The 19479-nt window shown below is 42.6% G+C and overlaps 3 protein-coding genes and 1 long non-coding RNA gene across 4 annotated transcripts; 1 reads left to right on the plus strand and 3 right to left on the minus strand.

The window, feature by feature from the left end:
- Positions 1–1245: 1245 nt before the first annotated feature.
- Positions 1246–19121, minus strand: LOC139197604 (uncharacterized). Its single transcript, XM_070825405.1, has 2 exons — positions 18543–19121; positions 1246–10596 (listed from the first exon to the last, which is right to left on the minus strand). Exon 2 carries the CDS (start codon positions 9001–9003, stop codon positions 2995–2997), a length of 6009 nt encoding a protein of 2002 aa, XP_070681506.1. The 5' UTR covers positions 9004–10596; positions 18543–19121; the 3' UTR covers positions 1246–2994.
- Positions 16629–17051, minus strand: LOC139197827 (uncharacterized). Its single transcript, XM_070825812.1, has one exon. It carries the CDS (start codon positions 17049–17051, stop codon positions 16629–16631), a length of 423 nt encoding a protein of 140 aa, XP_070681913.1.
- On the plus strand, positions 17413–18478 carry LOC139197606 (uncharacterized). Its single transcript, XR_011583142.1, has 2 exons — positions 17413–17495; positions 18105–18478. It is a non-coding gene; the product is annotated as an uncharacterized lncRNA (long non-coding RNA).
- On the minus strand, positions 18539–19024 carry LOC139187558 (TMV resistance protein N-like). The gene has a single exon (XM_070825813.1). The coding sequence runs from the start codon at positions 19022–19024 to the stop codon at positions 18539–18541; it is 486 nt and encodes a 161-aa protein (XP_070681914.1).
- Positions 19122–19479: the final 358 nt, after the last annotated feature.

The following is a 19479-nucleotide window of genomic DNA, read 5'->3' on the forward strand; positions in this document are numbered from 1 at the left end:
AGACAGCCACGCCTTCTCCAGACAACATATGGCGCCCATCATTCATATCCCCTACCGGTCCTCTTACCGTTGGGGATTCTGTGATGAAGAATGATATGACCGCTGCAGTGGTGGCCAGGAACCTTCTCACTCCCAAAGATAACATACTACTTTCCAAACGGTCTGATGAGTTGGCTGTTAAGGACTCTTTGGCCCTTAGTGTTCAGTGTGCAGGTTCTGTGTCTAATATGGCCCAACGCCTATTTGCTAGAACCCGCCAAGTTGAATCATTGGCTGCTGAAGTGATGAGTCTCAAACAGGAGATTAGAGGGCTCAAGCATGAGAATAAGCAGTTGCACCGGCTCGCCCATGACTATGCTACAAACATGAAGAGGAAGCTTGACCAGATGAAGGAATCTGATGGTAAGGTTTTACTTGATCATCAGCGGTTTGTGGGTTTGTTCCAAAGGCATTTATTGCCTTCGTCCTCTGGGGCTGTACCTGGTAATGAAGCTTCAAATGATGAACCTCCAATGCCTCCTCCTTCTGGGGTTTTGTCAAGTACTGAGGCTCCGGATAACCACCCTCCGGTGCTTTCTCTTTCTGGGGCTCTACCGACTGCTGAGACTTCCCCTAAGCAACCTTTGTGAAGGCTCCCTTTTGTTTGTTTATTTTGACTCATGTATATGTACATATTTGTGGCTTATCGAAAATATTAATAAATAAGCTTTGCTTCATTTCAACATATTGTGTTAAATACACCAAAGCCTTCTTCATAAAGTTCTTTGAATTTTTGCTTTTGTTGAAACCTGTATTGTTGAAGCTTTGTGAGTGAAGCATGTAGTTTGAGGTAGTGTTCCCTTAATTTCTCGAGTGAGGAAAACTTCTCGGTTGGAGACTTGAAAAATCCAAGTCACTGAGTGGTTGTGAGACTGCCGAGTATCAAGGTGCAGTAGCATATGGTGGGAGTCCCCCAAGTCTTCAGGCGAAGAGAGTTGCCGAATGAGGTGTCTCGCGTGTTACTAATTTGTCAAAGTAACGAATTCTTGTTTCGATGTCACACATTCGTATATGCTTTATCTAAAAATATTTCCAACTTTTGTGTGTTTGATGCTGCATGCTATTGACTAGACAAGATCAAGTGCAATTAGTAGCTTTTCTCTCTTTTTCATCTTTTCTTTGGTGGAATTGCTTTTCGTTTCCACTAATCAGCCTGAGTGGATGCAAGATAACACCTTTCTCTATAGCTCAGATTGCAAAGTCGTCTTCATGAAAGTTTTTCCTTATCTTGTGAACTACAATATATCCAAATTTGAGATCCATCGGAGTAGTACAACTTCAGAAATTCAAGTATGATGAGTAACTGTTCATCAATGTTCTGTTAATCCGTCAGACTTGTTGTGAGCTTCGAAACTCCATTTTCTCTTGTTCAGATCAACATACTTTCTTCATCGAAGTTGTTCCTCAGCTTGTGAACTACAACATATCCAAATTTGAGATCCCTCGGAGCAGTATAACTCCAGAAATCCAGGTATGATGAATGACTGGTTATTATTTTTCTGTCAACCCGTCAGATTTGTTGTGAGCTTCGAAACTCCATTTTCTCTTGTTCAGATCGGTATGCTTTCTTCATTGAAGTTGTTCCTCAGCTCGTGAACTACAACATATCCAAATTTGAGATCCCTCGGAGCAGTATAACTCCAGAAATCCAGGTATGATGAATGACTGGTTATTATTTTTCTGTCAACCCGTCAGATTTGTTGTGAGCTTCGAAACTCCATTTTCTATTGTTCAGATCGGCATGCTTTCTTCATTGAAGTTGTTCCTCATCGTCTCTTTCATAACATATCAAAAATTCAGAATGAACTAATGGTTAAATATTTCCAGATCTTTGAAACATCACAGCAGCTTCGAAATCTGCAAGAATCCGACTGTCATGTTTGGAACTTCAACACTTTAATTTCCGTCGCTCAAACAGAAATGGTTCCTTCTTGAAAGTTGTTCATATGCTCAAGAACTATAGGGTGTCCAAAATTCAGCTCCATTGGAGAAGAGCAGAGGTTGCAGAAATTTGATAGATGAAAGGAGGCGGAAGAGGGAGAGAGAGAAAAAGTCTCTTGGGTTGGATTTCTATTTTGGGGCAGATTCCAATTTTTGTAGCACCTTCATTATTGATGAATTGCTTGTACTTTTGTCCATTATGAAACTTGGGACTTTGGCTTGTTGTTGGATCTATTATAATATGTTTGGGAACATATATAAGTGAATAAATAAGAAGGAAAATTTTGGGCCCTTGTGGGTGTAAAACAAAAAATGTTTATGTTTACCCAAGTGGTTTTGTGAACAAAATTTGTTTATTTGGAGCAAGGTTTTGTGTTGAAGCTTTGTAGGTGAAGCTTTGTAGATGAAGCTTTCGAGGTGAAGCTTTGATGGTGAAGCTTTGTAGATGAAGCTTTCTGGGTGAAGCTTTGATGGTGAAGCTTTGTAGATGAAGCTTTCGAGGTGAAGCTTTGATGGTGAAGCTTTGTAGATGAAGCTTTCTGGGTGAAGCTTTGATGGTGAAGCTTTGTAGATGAAAGTATGTAGAGGGAGCTTTCTAGGTGAAGATTTTTTAGGTGAAGCTTTGTAGGTGAAGCTTTTTTAAGTGAAGCTTTTCGGGTGAAGTTTTTGTTGGGTGAAGCTTTGTGGGTGAAGCTTTTTAGGTGAAGCTTTGTGGGTGAAGCTTTGGAGGTGAAGCTTTTCGGGTGAAGCTTTTTGGATGAAGCTGTTTTTTTTTTTTTTTTTTTTTTTTTTTTTTTTTTTTGGCGCTTGACACGGTCTTCATTTGCTTGTTTTGTAGTGACTGTGGAAGACGGATTGCTTTCTGATTGAGAAGGGTTCCGGCATCGCTTGCTATGAATGTAAAAGAGTGAGGGCTGAGTTGGCTAAATTACCTCTTTATTGAATTCATTGCCAAATGGCCTTCATTACATAGGATGCCGAACGGCTATAGCTCAACACTTGTACATCGTGAGTCTATTTGTAGTAGTACTTCAAGTGATCAGCGTTCCATGGATGGCCAAGGGTCTTGCCATCGGAGCTTCTAAGTGTGTAAGAGCCAGGGCGACTGATGCCAATGACTTCATACGGTCCATCCCAGTTTGGACTAAGTGTGCCTTCACTCGGGACTCTGTCGCAGAGTAATCTTTTCTTTAAGACCCAGTCTCCTATTTTGAAAGAACGAGGCTTGACCCTAGAGTCATAATAGTTGGAGATGCGCTGCTTGTAGGCGACATTCCTCAAGTGAGCTTGGTTTCTGTGTTCCTCGACTAAATCCAAGTTGAGGGTGAGTTGTTTGTCATTTTCACTTTGAATGTAGTTCTGGACTCGGAATGTTGCTTGCTCGAGCTCAACAGGGACAACCGCCTCTGTGCCAAAGGCAAGTGAGAATGGAGTTTCTCCTGTTGAAGTCCGATATGAAGTGCGATATGACCAAAGAACTTGGGGTACAAATTCTGGCCAACAGCCTTTAGCTTTGTCCAAGCTGGTTTTCAAAGTGCGCTTGATTATTTTGTTGATGGCCTCAACTTGTCCATTAGACTGGGGATGAGCTGGAGAGGCAAAGCATAAGTTGATGTTGAACTTAGAGCAGAACAACCTGAACTTCTTGTTGTCAAACTGTCGCCCATTGTCAGTGACTATCGCATTGGGAATGCCGAATCTACAAAGGATGTTCTTCCACACGAAGTCTTCTATCTTTGCCTCAGTAATGGTTGCCAAGGGTTCTACTTCGGCCCACTTTGTGAAGTAGTCCACTGCAACGACTGCGTAACAGACTTTGCCCTTCCCTGCCGGCATTGGGCCGATCAAATCAAGTCCCCACTGGGCGAAGGGCCAAGGGCTGATCATAGGAGTAAGAGGCTCTGGAGGGGAATGAGGAATAGTTGCATATCGTTGACATTTGTCACATGAGCGGGATACTTTGATGGCATCCTGGTGGAGTGTTGGCCAGTAATATCCTTGGCGAAAAGTCTTGTGTGCTAGGGACCGAGATCCAGCATGATCTCCACAGACTCCCTCATGTATTTCCCGAAGGACGATTTCCGCCTCGGCAGGCGTAAGACACCTTAAGTATGGCAGGCTAAAACCTCGCTTATAGAGTTGATCATTGATGATCAGGTAGCGGGTAGACTTGTATCGAATTTGCTTAGCCTGGACTTTATCATTTGGGAGGGTGCCATGAGCAAGGAAATTATAGATCGGGGTGATCCAACTATCCCCCTGTTGTAAGTTGCATACTTCTGCGGCCATGGTGCTTGGTGTTGCCAACAGTTCGACATGAATTTTTCTTCCAATCTTGTCTTCCACAGCTGAGGCGAGGCGAGCCAGGGCGTCTGCATGACTGTTTGCCGCTCGAGGAACTTGGGTGATCTGGTAGTGGAAGTGCTTGAGTAAAAGTTGTGTTTGCGCAAGATATGCTGCCATGGAGCTGTCCTTAGCATCAAAGTTGTTGGTAACCTGGTTGACCACTAATTGGGAGTCACTGAAAATATCAATTTGTTTAACCCCGAGGTGTTTGGCCAAACGTAATCCTGCTAGAAGGGCTTCATACTCGGCCTCATTATTTGATGCCTTGAATTTGAAACGAAGAGCATACTCCATTGCTACTTTGTCGGGTGTAGTCAAGACTAGTCCCGCTCCACAGCCCTGTTGGTTGGATGAGCCATCAACATACAGACTCCATGCTGGGGTTGTTGGTTCTATCTTCTGAGCTTCCGGGGGTAATGAAGCCACTGTTTCAGGTGTAGAAGCAATGTCAACCGGATATGTGAAGTCGGCAATGAAGTCTGCCACTGCTTGGCCCTTCTCAGCTGGCTTTGGTTGGTAGGAGATGTCAAACTCACCCAACGCTATTGCCCATTTGATCATTCGCCCTGAAGTGTCAGGACTTTGGAGTATCTGTCGAAGAGGATAATTGGTAAGCACGATGATGGAGTGCGCTTGGAAGTAAGGGCGGAGTTTTCGAGCAGACATGACCAATGCCAGAGCCAATTTCTCAATGTTAGAGTACCGTGTCTCCGCATCTTGTAAGGCTTTGCTAGCGTAGTAGACAGGTCGCTCAATATTCCCATCCTTTCGAATGAGAACGGAACTTACGGCTGAAGCTGATACCGATAGGTAGATAATGAGAATGTCTCCTACCTCGGGCTTGGTGAGTAGAGGGGCTTTACTCATGTACTCCTTGAGGTTTTTGAATGCCTCGGCACATTCATCAGTCCATGTAATGTACTTCCTACTTCCCTTAAGTGCTTTAAAAAAGGGAGCACATTTGTCTGTGGCCTTAGAAATGAACCTGGTTAAGGCTGCCACCTTGCCAGTAAGGCTCTGGATGTCCTTTGAAGTTACCGGTTCCTTCATGTCGAGGATTGCTTTGATCTTCTCGGGATTAGCTTCAATGCCTCGTTGGCTAATCATGAAACCTAAGAATTTGCCAGAGCCTACGCCGAAGGCACATTTGTTGGGGTTTAACCTCATTCGATACCTCTTCAAAATAGTGAAAGTTTCAGATAGGTTGGTGATGTGTTGGTCAGCATGTTTGCTCTTGACTAACATATCATCAACGTAAACTTCCATGCTCTTCCCAATCTGCTCGGCGAACATTGAGTTGACTAGTCTCTGATAAGTCGCTCCTGCATTCTTTAGGCCGAAAGGCATGACTTTATAGCAGTATAGTCCTCTGTCGGTAGTGAAGGCTGTGTGTTCTTGATCCGAAGGGTTCATGAGGATTTGGTTGTATCCTGAGTAAGCATCCATGAAGCTCAGGAGTTCACACCCGGCCGTAGAGTCTATAAGTCTGTCAATAAGAGGAAGAGGGAAGCTATCTTTCGGACACCCTTTGTTTAGGTCGGTGTAGTCAACACACATTCTCCACAAGACCTTTTGAAGCGAAAGACTTTCTTTGGTCGGATTTTTCCTAACAAGGACCACATTTGCTACCCATGTCGGGTAATTGACTTCGCGGACAAAGCCTATGCCTTTGAGTTTTTCAACTTCTGCTTTCATTGCCTCGTATCGTTCAGCGTCATAAGATCTTCGCTTCTGTCTCACCGGCTTGATCTTGGGGTCAATACTCAAACGATGACAGATGACATCGGGAGAGATGCCTGGCATGTCCTCGTATGACCAGGCGAAGACTTCAGTGTTCTCTTTCAAAAAAGATATCAATGCTAACCGAAGGGGTGGTGACAATGTGGTGCCAATCTTCACCATGTGATCTGGATAATCTCTTGAGATAGGTACCTTCTCCAACTCTTCAGCAGGTTGGGCTTGCTGGGTGAAAGAGTCATCTCGAGGATCATCGGGTTGATTGTTGCTATCAGGAAGATCCAAGTTCGCTTCATCTAGGCTGGTCTTTGTGACTTGGTCATGTACAGACAGGGTTTCCTTGGGTCCGGGCAAGTGTTGTTGCTTAACTGAAGTGTTGTAACATGATCGTGCACTAAGCTGATCTCCTCTGATGTAGCCGTTGCCATGGGGGGTTGGAAATTTCATCAACAGCATATGCGTGGATACCATAGCCTTGAGATCATTGATGCCTGTGCGCCCAAAGATGACATTGTATGCCGTTGGGCAGTCAACCACTAGGAAGTTAGTGGTAATGGTAGCCGTGTAAGGGCCTGTACCAATAGTAAAGGGTAAATGTATGCTCCCTAAGGGTTGCACGATATCACCGGAGAAGCTTATCAGAGGAGAAATCGAGCGATCGAGCAAGTGTTCAGCTACACTGAGTGCCCTGAAAGCTTCGGCAAACATGATATTGACCGAAGCCCCTGTGTCTACGAGGATTCGTCGAACATCAAAGTTGGCTATGTGAGCCTCCACGATCAATGGGTCGTTATGAGGGTAGATGATGCCTCTTTCTTCCTCAGGGTAGAAACATATCGGATCCCAGTTAGGCTTTTGATACTTCCCTCCCCTGATGTCTTCCACGTGAAACACTTGGTGACCAGGCCTCAGAATTCGTTCACTGTTTTTCATGGCCCTATTGGAAGATTCAGATATGGGTGTGCCGCCGCTTATGGAATATATGACATTCACCTGGCGTTGGTTACGGTTATCCCTTTGAGGGTGAAGGAGGAATTGATCAATTTTTCCTTCTCGTGCCAAAGCTTCAATACGATCACGGAGGATGATACATTTCTCGCTATCATGGCCGTTATGCTCATGGTAGCAACAAAACATGCCCGCGTTATTCGGGGGCGTGTAATCTGGGTGCCTCGGCTTTGGCTTTGGTATCAGGTGAGCTATGCTGGGGTAAATGGCCGCGCATGTGGCATTCAAGGGCGTGTATGTCTCATACCTTGGGGTAGGGGGTATCTTGACGCGGGTTTGACCCACTGCATTGACTGCCTGGGGGCGAGCGTTATTGTGGCGATACCCTTGGTTATCGGGATAGTGTCCCTTACTCTTTTTACTGAAATGAGAGTGGTGAGGATGGAAATCCTTCCTCTTGCCTTGAAATTGATATGTCTGTTGATTCGGCGAAGCATTATGCAAGGCATGGGGAGGTGCCACTGCTGTTTGGAAAGTCGAGGTCTTCTCATTTAGGTGAGTCTGGCTTCCACCTCCCACTTGTTGATAAAGGATGGTTGTAGGGGGTTTCTCCTGATATGTCTTTGCCTCGGCGGAGGCATGGTTATAAGCCTGCGCCATCACCTCAGAGTAAGTCTTCCAAGTATTGGCATTGATCATGTATTTAAAGAAACAATCACGTAGGCCTGCCGTGAAGGCTTTGAGGGCAGTCTTGTCGTCTGCCTCGGCACACCGGGAGTATTCATGGCTGAAGCGGCCAGCATACATACGTAATGACTCGTCTGGCTTCTGGCGGATAGTGTACAGGTCATCTGCAGAGTGCAAGCGATCGGTTTGGAAAATGTGTTGGGAAACAAATAGTTTCCTCAATTCCTCAAATGAGTCTACCGTCTCAGGTGTAAGACGACAATACCAATTTAGAGCTCCGCCAGAGAGGGTGGAGGGGAAGAGAAGACATCGCTCTTCGTCGGTGTGCATCCGGTATGCCATGGTGGACTCAAAGAGGTTAAGGTGCTCAATCGGGTCCTCTTTTCCAGTATAAAGTTGCAAGCCAAGCTTTTGCTTTGTCTTTGCTTGAAGGGGGGTGTTGAGGATCCTCCTTGTAAGAGGGCCAGGCCTGGGTTGGTTCCAGTCAGGTATTTCAGCCTGACGTTCAGCCTTCAACTTGTTTACTTCCTCAAGAAGTTGTAGGACAAGGGGGTCCTGAGCGGAGTTATGTGCCACTGGAGCTTTCTTTCGTAAATCTCCATCTTCTCTTGGAATTAGGAAGGTTTGATCAAGGGCATGTGATTTTTCCCTGGACTCGCTGTACTGGCTTCCAGGGTATGTCTGTCGGAACACCTCTGAGTCCCCTGTACCCTCATGTCTCTCTAGGACTTGTTGCCCCTTCCCCAAATTGGTGGCCGGCTTGGGCCGTGGCAGGGGACCGAGTCTCTCAGAAATCCTTGGGTCATTAATCTTTGAGCTTATATGGATGGAATTCTCTCGACGTTGCTTCAGGAAATCCCGACAATAGCGAAAGACAGCTTTCGATCCTTCTGCCCCTTCAGCAAAGAGGTGTCTCCCTCCACTTCTCATGGTTCGGGTTGAAGCAACTGGGTTAAGAGAAGCCTCATGTTGATTATCAAGTCGAGGGGTAATCTGTTCCCTATCAGGGATATCTATGTCGAATGCATGTGACCCTCCATGTTGGAGGGCACCCAGTTGATGGTTGACTTCCACGGGGGCAACAAGCTCGCGTGTCTGAGCTTGCCTAGCTTCGTGGAGTGTCTCGAAGAGCTTCTCATATTGCTCCTGGAGGACCTCATTCCTCATTGCTATCTTGTTGTTCTGAGCTTCCAACTCATCGACTTTAGCTTGAAGAAGAACTCGTTTTCCTTCCTTCTTTCGTTGTTTCGCACTATGTGCAAGGGGGGTGTCATTCTGTGTGCTGTGGCTTCCTTCGCTTCCCATGTTGGAGAGGGATGCCTGGTCAAAAGAAAGTGTACGAATGATAGAAACCAGCTTGACACAGCTGAAGAGAGTAGGAATAAGTGTCGTTTCCCACAGACGGCGCCAAATGTTGATTATCAAAATCAGCGAAGACTTTGGTACAACAGAAAGTGTCAGGTTTTGTGACCTTCGCTTGGTTGCTTCGGTCACTAGTGAGGATAAATACGTAAATAAATAGAGACAGAGAAGCAAACACAGGATGTACGTGGTTCACCCAGATTGGCTACGTCCACGGAGTAGAGGAGTTCTTATTAGTAGTGAAGGGCTTACACAAGTACAAAGGATCAAGCTCTCAATTTAGTGAGTTCTTGTGAATGATTTAACACAAAATGGCATTAGGCAATATTGTGGGGGAATGACCCCTATTTATAGAAAAACTTGTAGCTTTGTCACATTGACATGTGTCATGTTATGATTGGTTCTTGATGTTGACACGTGATGCGCTCTGATTGGCTTCTAATCCTGACACGTGTCGAGTAGTGATTGGCCTCCTGGTCGGAGGGGAACTCTTCTGGGTCCTTGACAGTATAGCGTTGGCCGGTGCTCGGTAGTTTCGGGATTGGTCAAGTATGGTACAAACAAGTTGTACTTAGTACATTTGATGGGCAATCATATTTTAGTTGGTTCCGTTGAGTGGTCCGGAATCCTTTTTGGTGTCTTGGTTCCGTTGAGAGGTCCGGAACCCGATGCTGATGGATTTCGTTGAGGGGTCCGAAATTGCATCATTTGATTCATTTAAGACAGCTTCAGCAATGTAGACTTATGTCGAATTGTGTCGCTCTAACCCGGCATTCCGATGAATTGTATGTGTTATTGATGATATGGTGATTGGCATTATTGATTGATGTGATAATTGGATGGTAATGGAATGCATATGTGAGGATGAATGACGTTATGAGTAGAGATTATTATTGTGCTTTGTTAAATGTTCCTTAAGGTGCTACATAATTGAATTGTGGTATTATGTTGAGACCTAGTGGTCTATGTGACGAATGTTCGATAGTAGTGAAATGTGAACTACGAATGACTTGATCCCTGTTGAGGGTACGTAGGTAGTCTAACGAGGAGGTTAGATGCAGTCATAAAATACACAAAAATTACAACGAAATTCGAATATTGAATTATGCTTTGTAAATATTTCGGGCGGGATATGTGAGATATACGGGTTTTTAATGACGTCACGTGCTGATCTTGGACGTATGTCGGGATCAGGGCGTGACAAAATGAGTTTTATGAAATGAAATGGCATGCCAATTATATTTATATTAAGAATGTGCATATGTGATTATATATGTTGTGATTCGATGCTATGGGCGCTCAGGTAAGTTTCAAGTAAGTTTATGTGTTGAGTTTAAGGTGTGGAAAAATGATGATTGTTGAGATGTGTTGAGAGCTCATTAACCTGCACCCGGGTGTTAGTGCTCCTGCCCATGGTTAGGGGCACAGTCTTTCACGTGATGTTTACCTCCCGTAGCACACGCTCATCTTGGATCCAAGTTAGGTGCACAATCCTGTTGTATAGACCACTTTCAGTGGGTTCGACTCGTTGGTGACCTGCAATCATTCGCACAGTCTTCACGTGATTGTAGCATTAGAGCATATTTGTTTTACACCCAGTCATGTCGTATAGACCACTATAGGTGGGTTCGACTCGTGTGCAGACATGATTTATGAGATAGAATTCAGTTGATTTGATATTCTCACATGTTATCACTCCTTGGGGTACTTACCTTGTTATTTGAGATGATTGGCATGGTATATTCACGTTTTGACTTTGGATTTTGATATTGCTGGATATGTTGAGATTACGAGTATATGTATATGCTATTTGCTGGGAAATTATACAGGTTTTACAGAGAGGGGTTATACTTTTGAGAAATGAAATGATTTTGAAAAGTTTTGTTTTTTGCCCACTCACGCGTTTTGTTTTGCGCCCCTCTAGGTTTTAGGTAGCGTTGTTGGTGGCTTACGAGTTTTCAGCGGAGGTTCTGACAGACCATCACTTATGTAGAATCACCTTTGGGTGTTGTTATTTAGTACTTTTATGCTTGACTGCACTTAGGCTAGTTAAGCTCTGATTGTGTATTCACACTTAATTTCCACTCTTGCATCTTAGTCTTGTCTAGTACTATCAGGATTTGGTTTCTATTCAATTGTATTTCTCTATATTAATCTTGCTTCCGCACTGTGCATATGGCTACGTCACCCTCACGTGACGGTTAGCATGTCTCGATCTTGGTCGGGGTGTGTCATCAAGTCACCTTTTAACTTCTATTATGTTGATTTTTGTCTGTAGGTACACAAAAATATGCAGATTTGGCTTTCAAATTGAGAGGCCTAAGGACAATCTCTGTTCATAGAAAAAAAAGTTGGACATAGAAGGCATGGGTATGGGAACATGATTGGTTGTTATATTGCTTTGGGACGTTTTGATATTTTAGAGATTAATGAGTTTGTGGAGATTTTGTTTTTCACATCTTGCTTTGTATTTGAACTTAAGCACTATAACTGAACTTACTTTAAAATTATAGGACTTCAAAACGCGACCGCGGTTAGGATTAGAAAGGGCCAAGTATATATGTTGAGAAACTAGGCATTGCAAGCATATAAATTCCAATTTTATTATTGCTAAACCATATATCAAATGTAGTTAGGAATTAAATTAAGTACAAACTACATGGGGATGGAGAAAGTTATGTATAGGTGAGAGCCTAAAAATACTTGAGAATCAAATACTGCACAAATTTGTGATAAGTTAGATGAGTAAAGATCGCCTTTTGTCAAGCAGTTTTTGACTTTTCTGCATTCTTTTATATAGTTTTTTCTTTTTTTCTTCCTATTTTGTCAGATTAGATAGATAGGGGCGCTAATAAAAAAAAAGAAAGAAAGTATTTTTGCATTTTGCTGCACGTGATGATGTTGATGATATACAATATTCAATGACTAAACCCTATTCCCTATACTATAGCAAAAAATGAAGCATAATTATACAATAGCTACACACAAAACATTGAAAGTATACATGCGTGCAGTAAGAATGAATGGTAAAAATGCCATGTTCCTTTTAACATTGCGAATTACCGAGCTTTATGGAGGGAGTATAAATACGAATGCTCTTGGTGGTCTTCATCTAATTTCTTATTAGTATCATCTCGATGTTTTGGAACTTTTGACAGCCCTCTCACCGAACATATAATTTTTAGGGGCGCGCAGCGCTCGTAATTAAAAAAACGCGCATGCGGAGAGGCTGGTATATACTAAAGTCCTACGCCCAAAAATGCTGTTCATAAGAGCAGTGTAAAGACGCAAATACCCCTCCTCAACTGATCTTTTCCTTCCTATATTTCATGAGGCTACAGTAAAAAGACGAAAAACCATGTTGCACACGTGGCGTGCTAGCGAGATTTCTCTCTTCCACCGCTTCCTTCCTCTGCAGTCTACACCTCTTGCGTTTTTGCCTTTCCTCTCCAGCTGTCGGCCATCACAGAGTCTTATGGCATCTTCCCGTTCTTTTCGCTGTTTTTCCTTCGGTTGCTTTTCACTTCTTTTCCTCTAATTTGACTTCGTTTGTTTTGTGTTATGTGGTTTTTATTGATTTTCAATGTGTATTGATTGATACTAACAATTACAAGATGAAACTTATATATAGGGAAAGAAAGATGACATAAGCCTAACTTGCCTAACTTGCCTAACTTACACAAAGAAAGTTGACTAGCCTAACTTCACTAGTCATCCAATACAATTGTTCCAACATGTTTATTTCATGCATTTTAACACTCCCCCTCAAGTTGGAGTGTGGATGTCAATGATACCCAACTTGCTAAGTAAGACCTCAAATTGCGCCGAGCTTAGTGGTTTGGTGAACAAATCTGCAGGTTGATTCGAGGTTCGTATGTAAGCTGTTTGCACCATTCCCATCTGAATCTTCTCACGTACTAAGTGACAGTCGATCTCTATATGCTTCGTTCGTTCATGAAACACTGGGTTCGAAGCAATGTGCATGGCATCTTGATTATCACAAAACAATGTGACTGGTTGTGCATGATTCACTCGTAAGTCCTTCAAAAGGTTTCTTAGCCATATAACTTCACAACAGGTGATAGCCATAGAACGATATTCTGCCTCTGCACTAGAACGAGATACTGTGCTTTGCTTCTTTGTTTTCCAAGATATCGGTGCTTGCCCAAGGAAGATACAATAACCGGTTATTGACCTTCTAGTGTCTTTACACCGAGCCCAATCAGCATCACAAAAAGCTTGTAATTGTAGTGAACCTGTAGAAGGCAAAAGAATTCCCTGGCCAGGAGATTGTTTGATGTATCTGAGAACCTTATACACTGCATCAAGGTGTGGTTGTCGCGGCTTGTCCATGAATTGGCTTAACATATTAACCACGTAAGTCAGGTCAGGCCTCATGATGGTTAAGTAAATTAGCCTCCCTACGAGTCTCCTATATGAAGAAGGATCATGTAGGAGCGTCCCTTCAGTTTATGTAAGGGACAAGTTTGGTTCCATGGGCAATCGTGAGGGCTTCGCACCAAGGAACCCAACATCTTCTAGTATCTCCAACGCATATTTGCGTTGGCACAAGGCAATCCCTTGTTTAGATCTTGCAACTTCTATCCCCAAAAAATATTTGATTTTTCCCAAATCCTTTAGCTTAAAATGTTGGGAAATGAAGAGTTTAGTCTCTTCAATTTCTCTCAAATTGTTACCTGCAAGTATTACGTCATCAACATACACAAGTAATGCCATGAAACTGCCTTGATTGATGAAAACCAGCAGTCTTGAGAGCACTAGACAGCTTAATAAACCACTGTCTTGAGGCCTGTTTTAAACCATAAATGGATTTGTGTAATTTGCATAGTTGTGTCTCCCCCTTTCGTCCGAACCCAGGAGGTATATAAACCTCATCGTATAAGTCACCATGCAAAAATGCGTTGTTTACATCAAGTTGGTGAAGATGCCAACCACAGATGAAGGCAATACTGAGGAGGACATGGACGGTGGTGAGCTTGGCAACTGGAGCAAATGTTTCCCGATAATCAAGCCCTTCAATTTGACTATAGCCTTTAGCAACGAGACGGGCTTTGTAGCGTTCAACACTGCCGTCAAGTTTAAGCTTCACCTTATAGATCCATTTGCAGCCTATGGGATGTTTGTGAGGTGGTAAGGGCACAAGAGTCCAAGTGCGATTGTCATGGAGGGCATCAATCTCTTTTTGCATGGCGTCACGCCATTTTGGATCCTGAACAGCCTGCGAAAAACTGGTGGGTTCTTTGATAATGGTGAGGGTGGTGAGAAAGGTTTTGTGAGGGGGGATACATGGTCATAGGATAAATAACGAGATAGGGAGTGAGATGTACCTGAGGACTGAACCATGCTTGTGGAAGATGTGGGTGCAACACGGGATGGGAGGGCCACCTCAACATGAAAGTCTTGCAAAAATATGGAAGTTTTGGTTGGTCGAGTGCTAGGACGGAGTGCAGGGGTTGGATCTGGTGATGGAGTGGTTGGAGGTGGGGAAGAGTGTAGGGTAGGTGAAGGTGTTGATAAGGTATCTGGTGGTGGAGTTGTAGAGGGTAAAGGAGATGAGGGTGGTGTGATGTCGGCAAGTGTGGGAGATGTGGTGTTTATGTCTGCTGGTGCAAGGCTTGAATGCGACTCAATGGGAGAGGTCGAGTCAAACGGGATAGGTGTAGTGTTTGATGGAGACGGGGCAACGGAAGTGTTACAATGTTGGAATGGAAAATGATCTTCAAAAAATACGACATCCCTAGAAACAAAAGTCTTATTGTGTTTTATATCAAACAATTTATAACCCTTTTGACCATAAGGATACCCAAGAAAAATGCATTGGATTGCACGAGGGTCAAATTTAGAGGGCCTTTGGGCATGTGTAGAAGCAAAACACAAGCTACCGAAAACCTTCAAATGAGAATAGTTAGGTGCTTTGTGAAACAGTTTTTCGTATGGTGTTTTACCTTGGAGAAGTGGAGTGGGTGTTCTATTGATGAGGTAGGCTGAGGTTAGGATTGCATCTCCCCAAAAACATTTTGGCAGACAAGCTTGAAAGAGCAAAGCCCGAGCAACATTGAGCAAGTGCCGGTGTTTACGTTCGGCAACACCATTTTGTTGTGGTGTGTTGACTCAACTAGATTGATGTATGATGCCTTTGAGAGCATAAAATTGCTCAAGTTTAAACTCAGGGCCATTGTCACTTCGTATGATTTGAACTCTGGTATTGAATTGAGTCTCAATCATTTGAATGAATTTGACTAAAATGTCTTTTGTGTCAGATTTATGTTTCATCAAATGAACCCAAGTGCTTCTAGTGTAGTCATCTACGATGGTAAGGAAATACTTGGCACCTGAAATAGAAGCAACTTGATAACCACCCTAAATATCAATATGCAATAATTCAAAACATGATTTGGTAGAAATAGAGCTCAAAGGAAAGGGTGATCGTGTTTGTTTGGCCAATGGGCAAATTGAACATTTTTCCAAATCACAAGCTTTATTGTTAAAGAAAGGTAATAACGAAGTGGCTTTATGAGATGGGTGTCCTAGGCGTTGGTGCCAAAGCTTTGGTGCGATGGTTTGAATATTGTTGCATGTTCTTTTCCTTGATGAGTCGAGGTAGTAGAGTCCATCCCTTTCAGTTCCCATCCCAATCATCTTCCCCGAGCGAAGGTTCTGAATGACACAAAATTGGGTGAAGAAAATTGTGACATATAAGGAATCATAGGCTAGTTTACTGATGGATATTAAATTTAATTTAAAGAATGGCACACATAGGACATTGTCAAGGATAAGATTATGAGAGAAAACAACTTGTCCAATGTGAGTGACTTTGGCAACGGAACCATTTGGCAGTTCAACTGTATGATTTTCAACAGCTCGTGAGTGTGTAAAGAGACTAGGGTTGAAAGTTCTTCATGACTAGAAGGATTACCGACTTGATTGGCAAATGATGATTTGTTCTTGTTCAACATTTGAAGGATTTGCTTGCAATCCTCCTGAGAGAACGGGAAATTGGGCAACATCTCTTGCTTGTTACTTTGTGAAACTTGATTCCCTTTTGAAGAAAAAGGACGACTGCTTTCCGTTTCTGTGGCTGCTTTTCGTTTTCGACAGAAATCGAAGGTGTGACCTTTCCATCCACAAAAAGTGCACTTGAGATGTGCACGACAGTTTTTGGTGATGTGATTTGTTCTATTGCACTTTCCACATCGCATCTCTTTGTCTTCCGGTGTAGGTTCTTGCGACAAATTCTTCACTCCAAAGACAACAGCCTCTGGTTGTGTACTCTTCCCATTGGAAACCTCTGCCTGGCGTTCATGTCGAAGGACCAACGCATATGCCTTGTTCACCGTAGGCTGTGGTTCAAGAAGAAGGGTATTGCTTCGAACCGTAGCATACGATTCGTTCAATCCCATAAGGAACTTCATGGTTTTCTGAGTTTCAACATATGAGTTCATCTCATTCTTTGTTCCACAACTGCATGCTGGAATGGAACACAAAGTATCACGTTCATCCCATAAACTTTTAAGTTTAGTGCAGTAAGAACTTACACTCATATTGCTTTAGACGCAATCATGGATCTCGTTCTTAACATGGAACAGCTGAACTATATTCACATGTGAGAACCTCTCCTGCAGATCGGTCCACATTTGTCGAGCATCCTTGTAGTTGATGACACTCCTTGAAATCTCCTTTGACATGGAGCCTAGTAGCCATGTCTTGACCAAGTTGTTGCAGCGATTCCATTGTTGCAACTCCTCAGAATTGTCCTCACTTGGTTTGTTGATTGTCCCATCAACAAAACCAAGTTTGTTCTTGACCGTTAAGGCCATACTCATGGATTGAACCCATGTGCTGTAGTTGTCTTCCACCAATGGTTGTGGTACGAGGATTGCACCAGGTTGGTCCGAGTGGTGGAGATAGAGTGGGTGGTTGGGATTTTCCCATTTTGAATGAGAAGCCATGCCTGGAATGGTTGACCTCATGACTGCCTTAGAGCTTGTGTTTTGTGGTTTTCCCAGATCACAGCTCTGATACCATATTGATTTTCAATGTGTATTGATTGATACTAACAATTACAAGATGAAACTTATATATAGGGAAAGAAAGAGGACATAAGCCTAACTTGCCTAACTTGCCTAACTTACACAAAGAAAGTTGACTAGCCTAACTTCACTAGTCATCCAATACAATTGTTCCAATACAATTGTTCCAACATGTTTATTTCATGCATTTTAACAGTTTTGGTTTCGTTTGCTCTCTTTCCCTTCTTCTCTGTTGGTTTCTGTTGCTTCTCCATCAGTTCACCCAAACCACCGCTTGCTTCTCCACCAGTTCACCCAAATCCGACGAAGGGCGCCACAACAAACGTGCCAATCTTCCTGCACCACCGGTCTCCGCAACGTTTTCCAAAACCCGCTTGACCGAAGGTAAGCGAATTTGGTGTTCTGGATTATATCGGAATTGAAATAGGTTTGGTTTCATTAACTTTTTGGGTTAATAAATTTGTATGCTCTGATTCTTTTGAATTTGAGTTTGGATTGGAATTTAATTTTGATTTACAAATCTCTGATAAAACCTCAACAAGAAACTTAAACCCTCAGCAAGAAACTTAAACCCAATGCATCATCCTATTAATTCCAACATCTCCTCAATAAGTATTCTAAGATATAAATATTACAATTCTGGTGATCATAGAAAAATGCATATTTGAGTGATCATGGAACACTGTTAGTAGCTACACATATCATAATAATTTAGGATATGGACGTTAAATTATCTTAAACTGCAGAATGTGGCTTTTACATTGTTATATGGAATTTCCCCTAGGAAGAAATAGCATTGAACTTATAGGATGGATACATAAATAGCCTATGTACGCATTACAAAATGATTTAGTTGTTTGGGATTAAACAAAGTTTGGTTTTTCATGGTGAGTTCTCAACTGGGTTTTACTTATTTTTTTGCCTCCGATATAAGTTTTAGATGCTTTTCTTTGTTTTTCGCTAATTTTTAAATTTATTTTTTTTACTATTTAGTGTGAGAAAATGGCTTCAAAATTGGATTTTCCAATGTCTGGGCAGAGGAAAACAGGAAGAGAACACCAATGGTGGTTACGAAGGAGAATCCCTTCTTTGCGGTGGAAATTGACGGTCCATGTGCAACATTCAACCCAGTTTATAAGAGCAGGGGTCAATATGAAGAACCAATGACATGGGGTTTTGTTTAATTTTATTAAGTTTTGTACTGAGGTAAAATTCTCCCCATTTAACATAGTTTTAAATGTTGATTAGTATATGTGTAAATAGGATTGTGAGTATGGTTGTATATGTAGTAGTAGAATTGAAAACATTGTTGTAATTATGTGTAAGTAGAGTTGTAAACCCGACGCATCGCGCGGGCCTTTTTGCTTGTTACCCCTAAACGTTACAAAAATCCCAAAAATTAAAAGGAAACTAAAAAAAATTAGAATTTACCCATAGTTTCGCGAATCCCAGCCGGATGAACTGGTGGCAGTTGTAAGAGCGGATCTCCAGCTCCGAACCTCTTCTATTTCAGCGTTAGAATCATGGTCGTGCTGATCAAAAGCTTTCGCGAAACTTCCCTTTAGTTTACGAACATCAGACGGATCAACTTCATAGAAAATGGGGAGTACAATCTGTTTATTGGTATCCTCGCATTCCAGGATTTGCACGAGTTCTTTCAAGCACCAAGTGGAAGAAGCATAGTTTTGAGAGAAAACTACAATCGAAATCCTTGACTCTCGAATGGCTGACAGGAGCTTGGAAAGGCGGTCGCCTTTTCTGAGGTCTTCGGCATCAATGAAGGCGTTGATTGGTTTCTGACGCAGGGCTTTGTAGAGATGGCTGACGAAGCCCCTGCGAGTGTCTTCCCCTCTGAAATTGATGAACACATCGTATTTCCAACCAAGGCCAGAAGAAGAAGAAGAAGCAGCCATTAATCGATCGAGCAGCTAAGTCCTAGAGTAATGTAAGAACAGAAATACTCGATTGATCAATAAATTGAATCACAGAAAAAACTGGTCTGATCGATACGAAGTCAACGAGGACAGAAAATTATGCTTTATGTGTTTTCACATCTTCTTCCGGGAAATTTAACGAAAATAATTTTCTTGCCGGCAAAATTGACTTCAAAATATAAAAATATTCTTCCAGGTATGGACATATGAAGTTTCAGTGTGAAACGAATCTGCATACTTTGGTTTGGTTTTGACCCAAGAAAATGCTAAGAAAGGATGGTTTAGCAGCTTTGCATGAGGGGACTGGGTCAAAGTACTCTGTTGAATCTGCCCTTGCCTACCCAACAACTTCTTTGTAAGTCGGAAATAAATCCCGATCTTCCTATTCACACGAAAAATGAGTGGGGTGACAGGAAATATTTCTTGTTAAATGT

Source organism: Malus domestica, chromosome 07 (genome assembly GCF_042453785.1).
Source record: "Malus domestica chromosome 07, GDT2T_hap1".
In the NCBI taxonomy this organism is placed as follows: domain Eukaryota; kingdom Viridiplantae; phylum Streptophyta; class Magnoliopsida; order Rosales; family Rosaceae; genus Malus; species Malus domestica.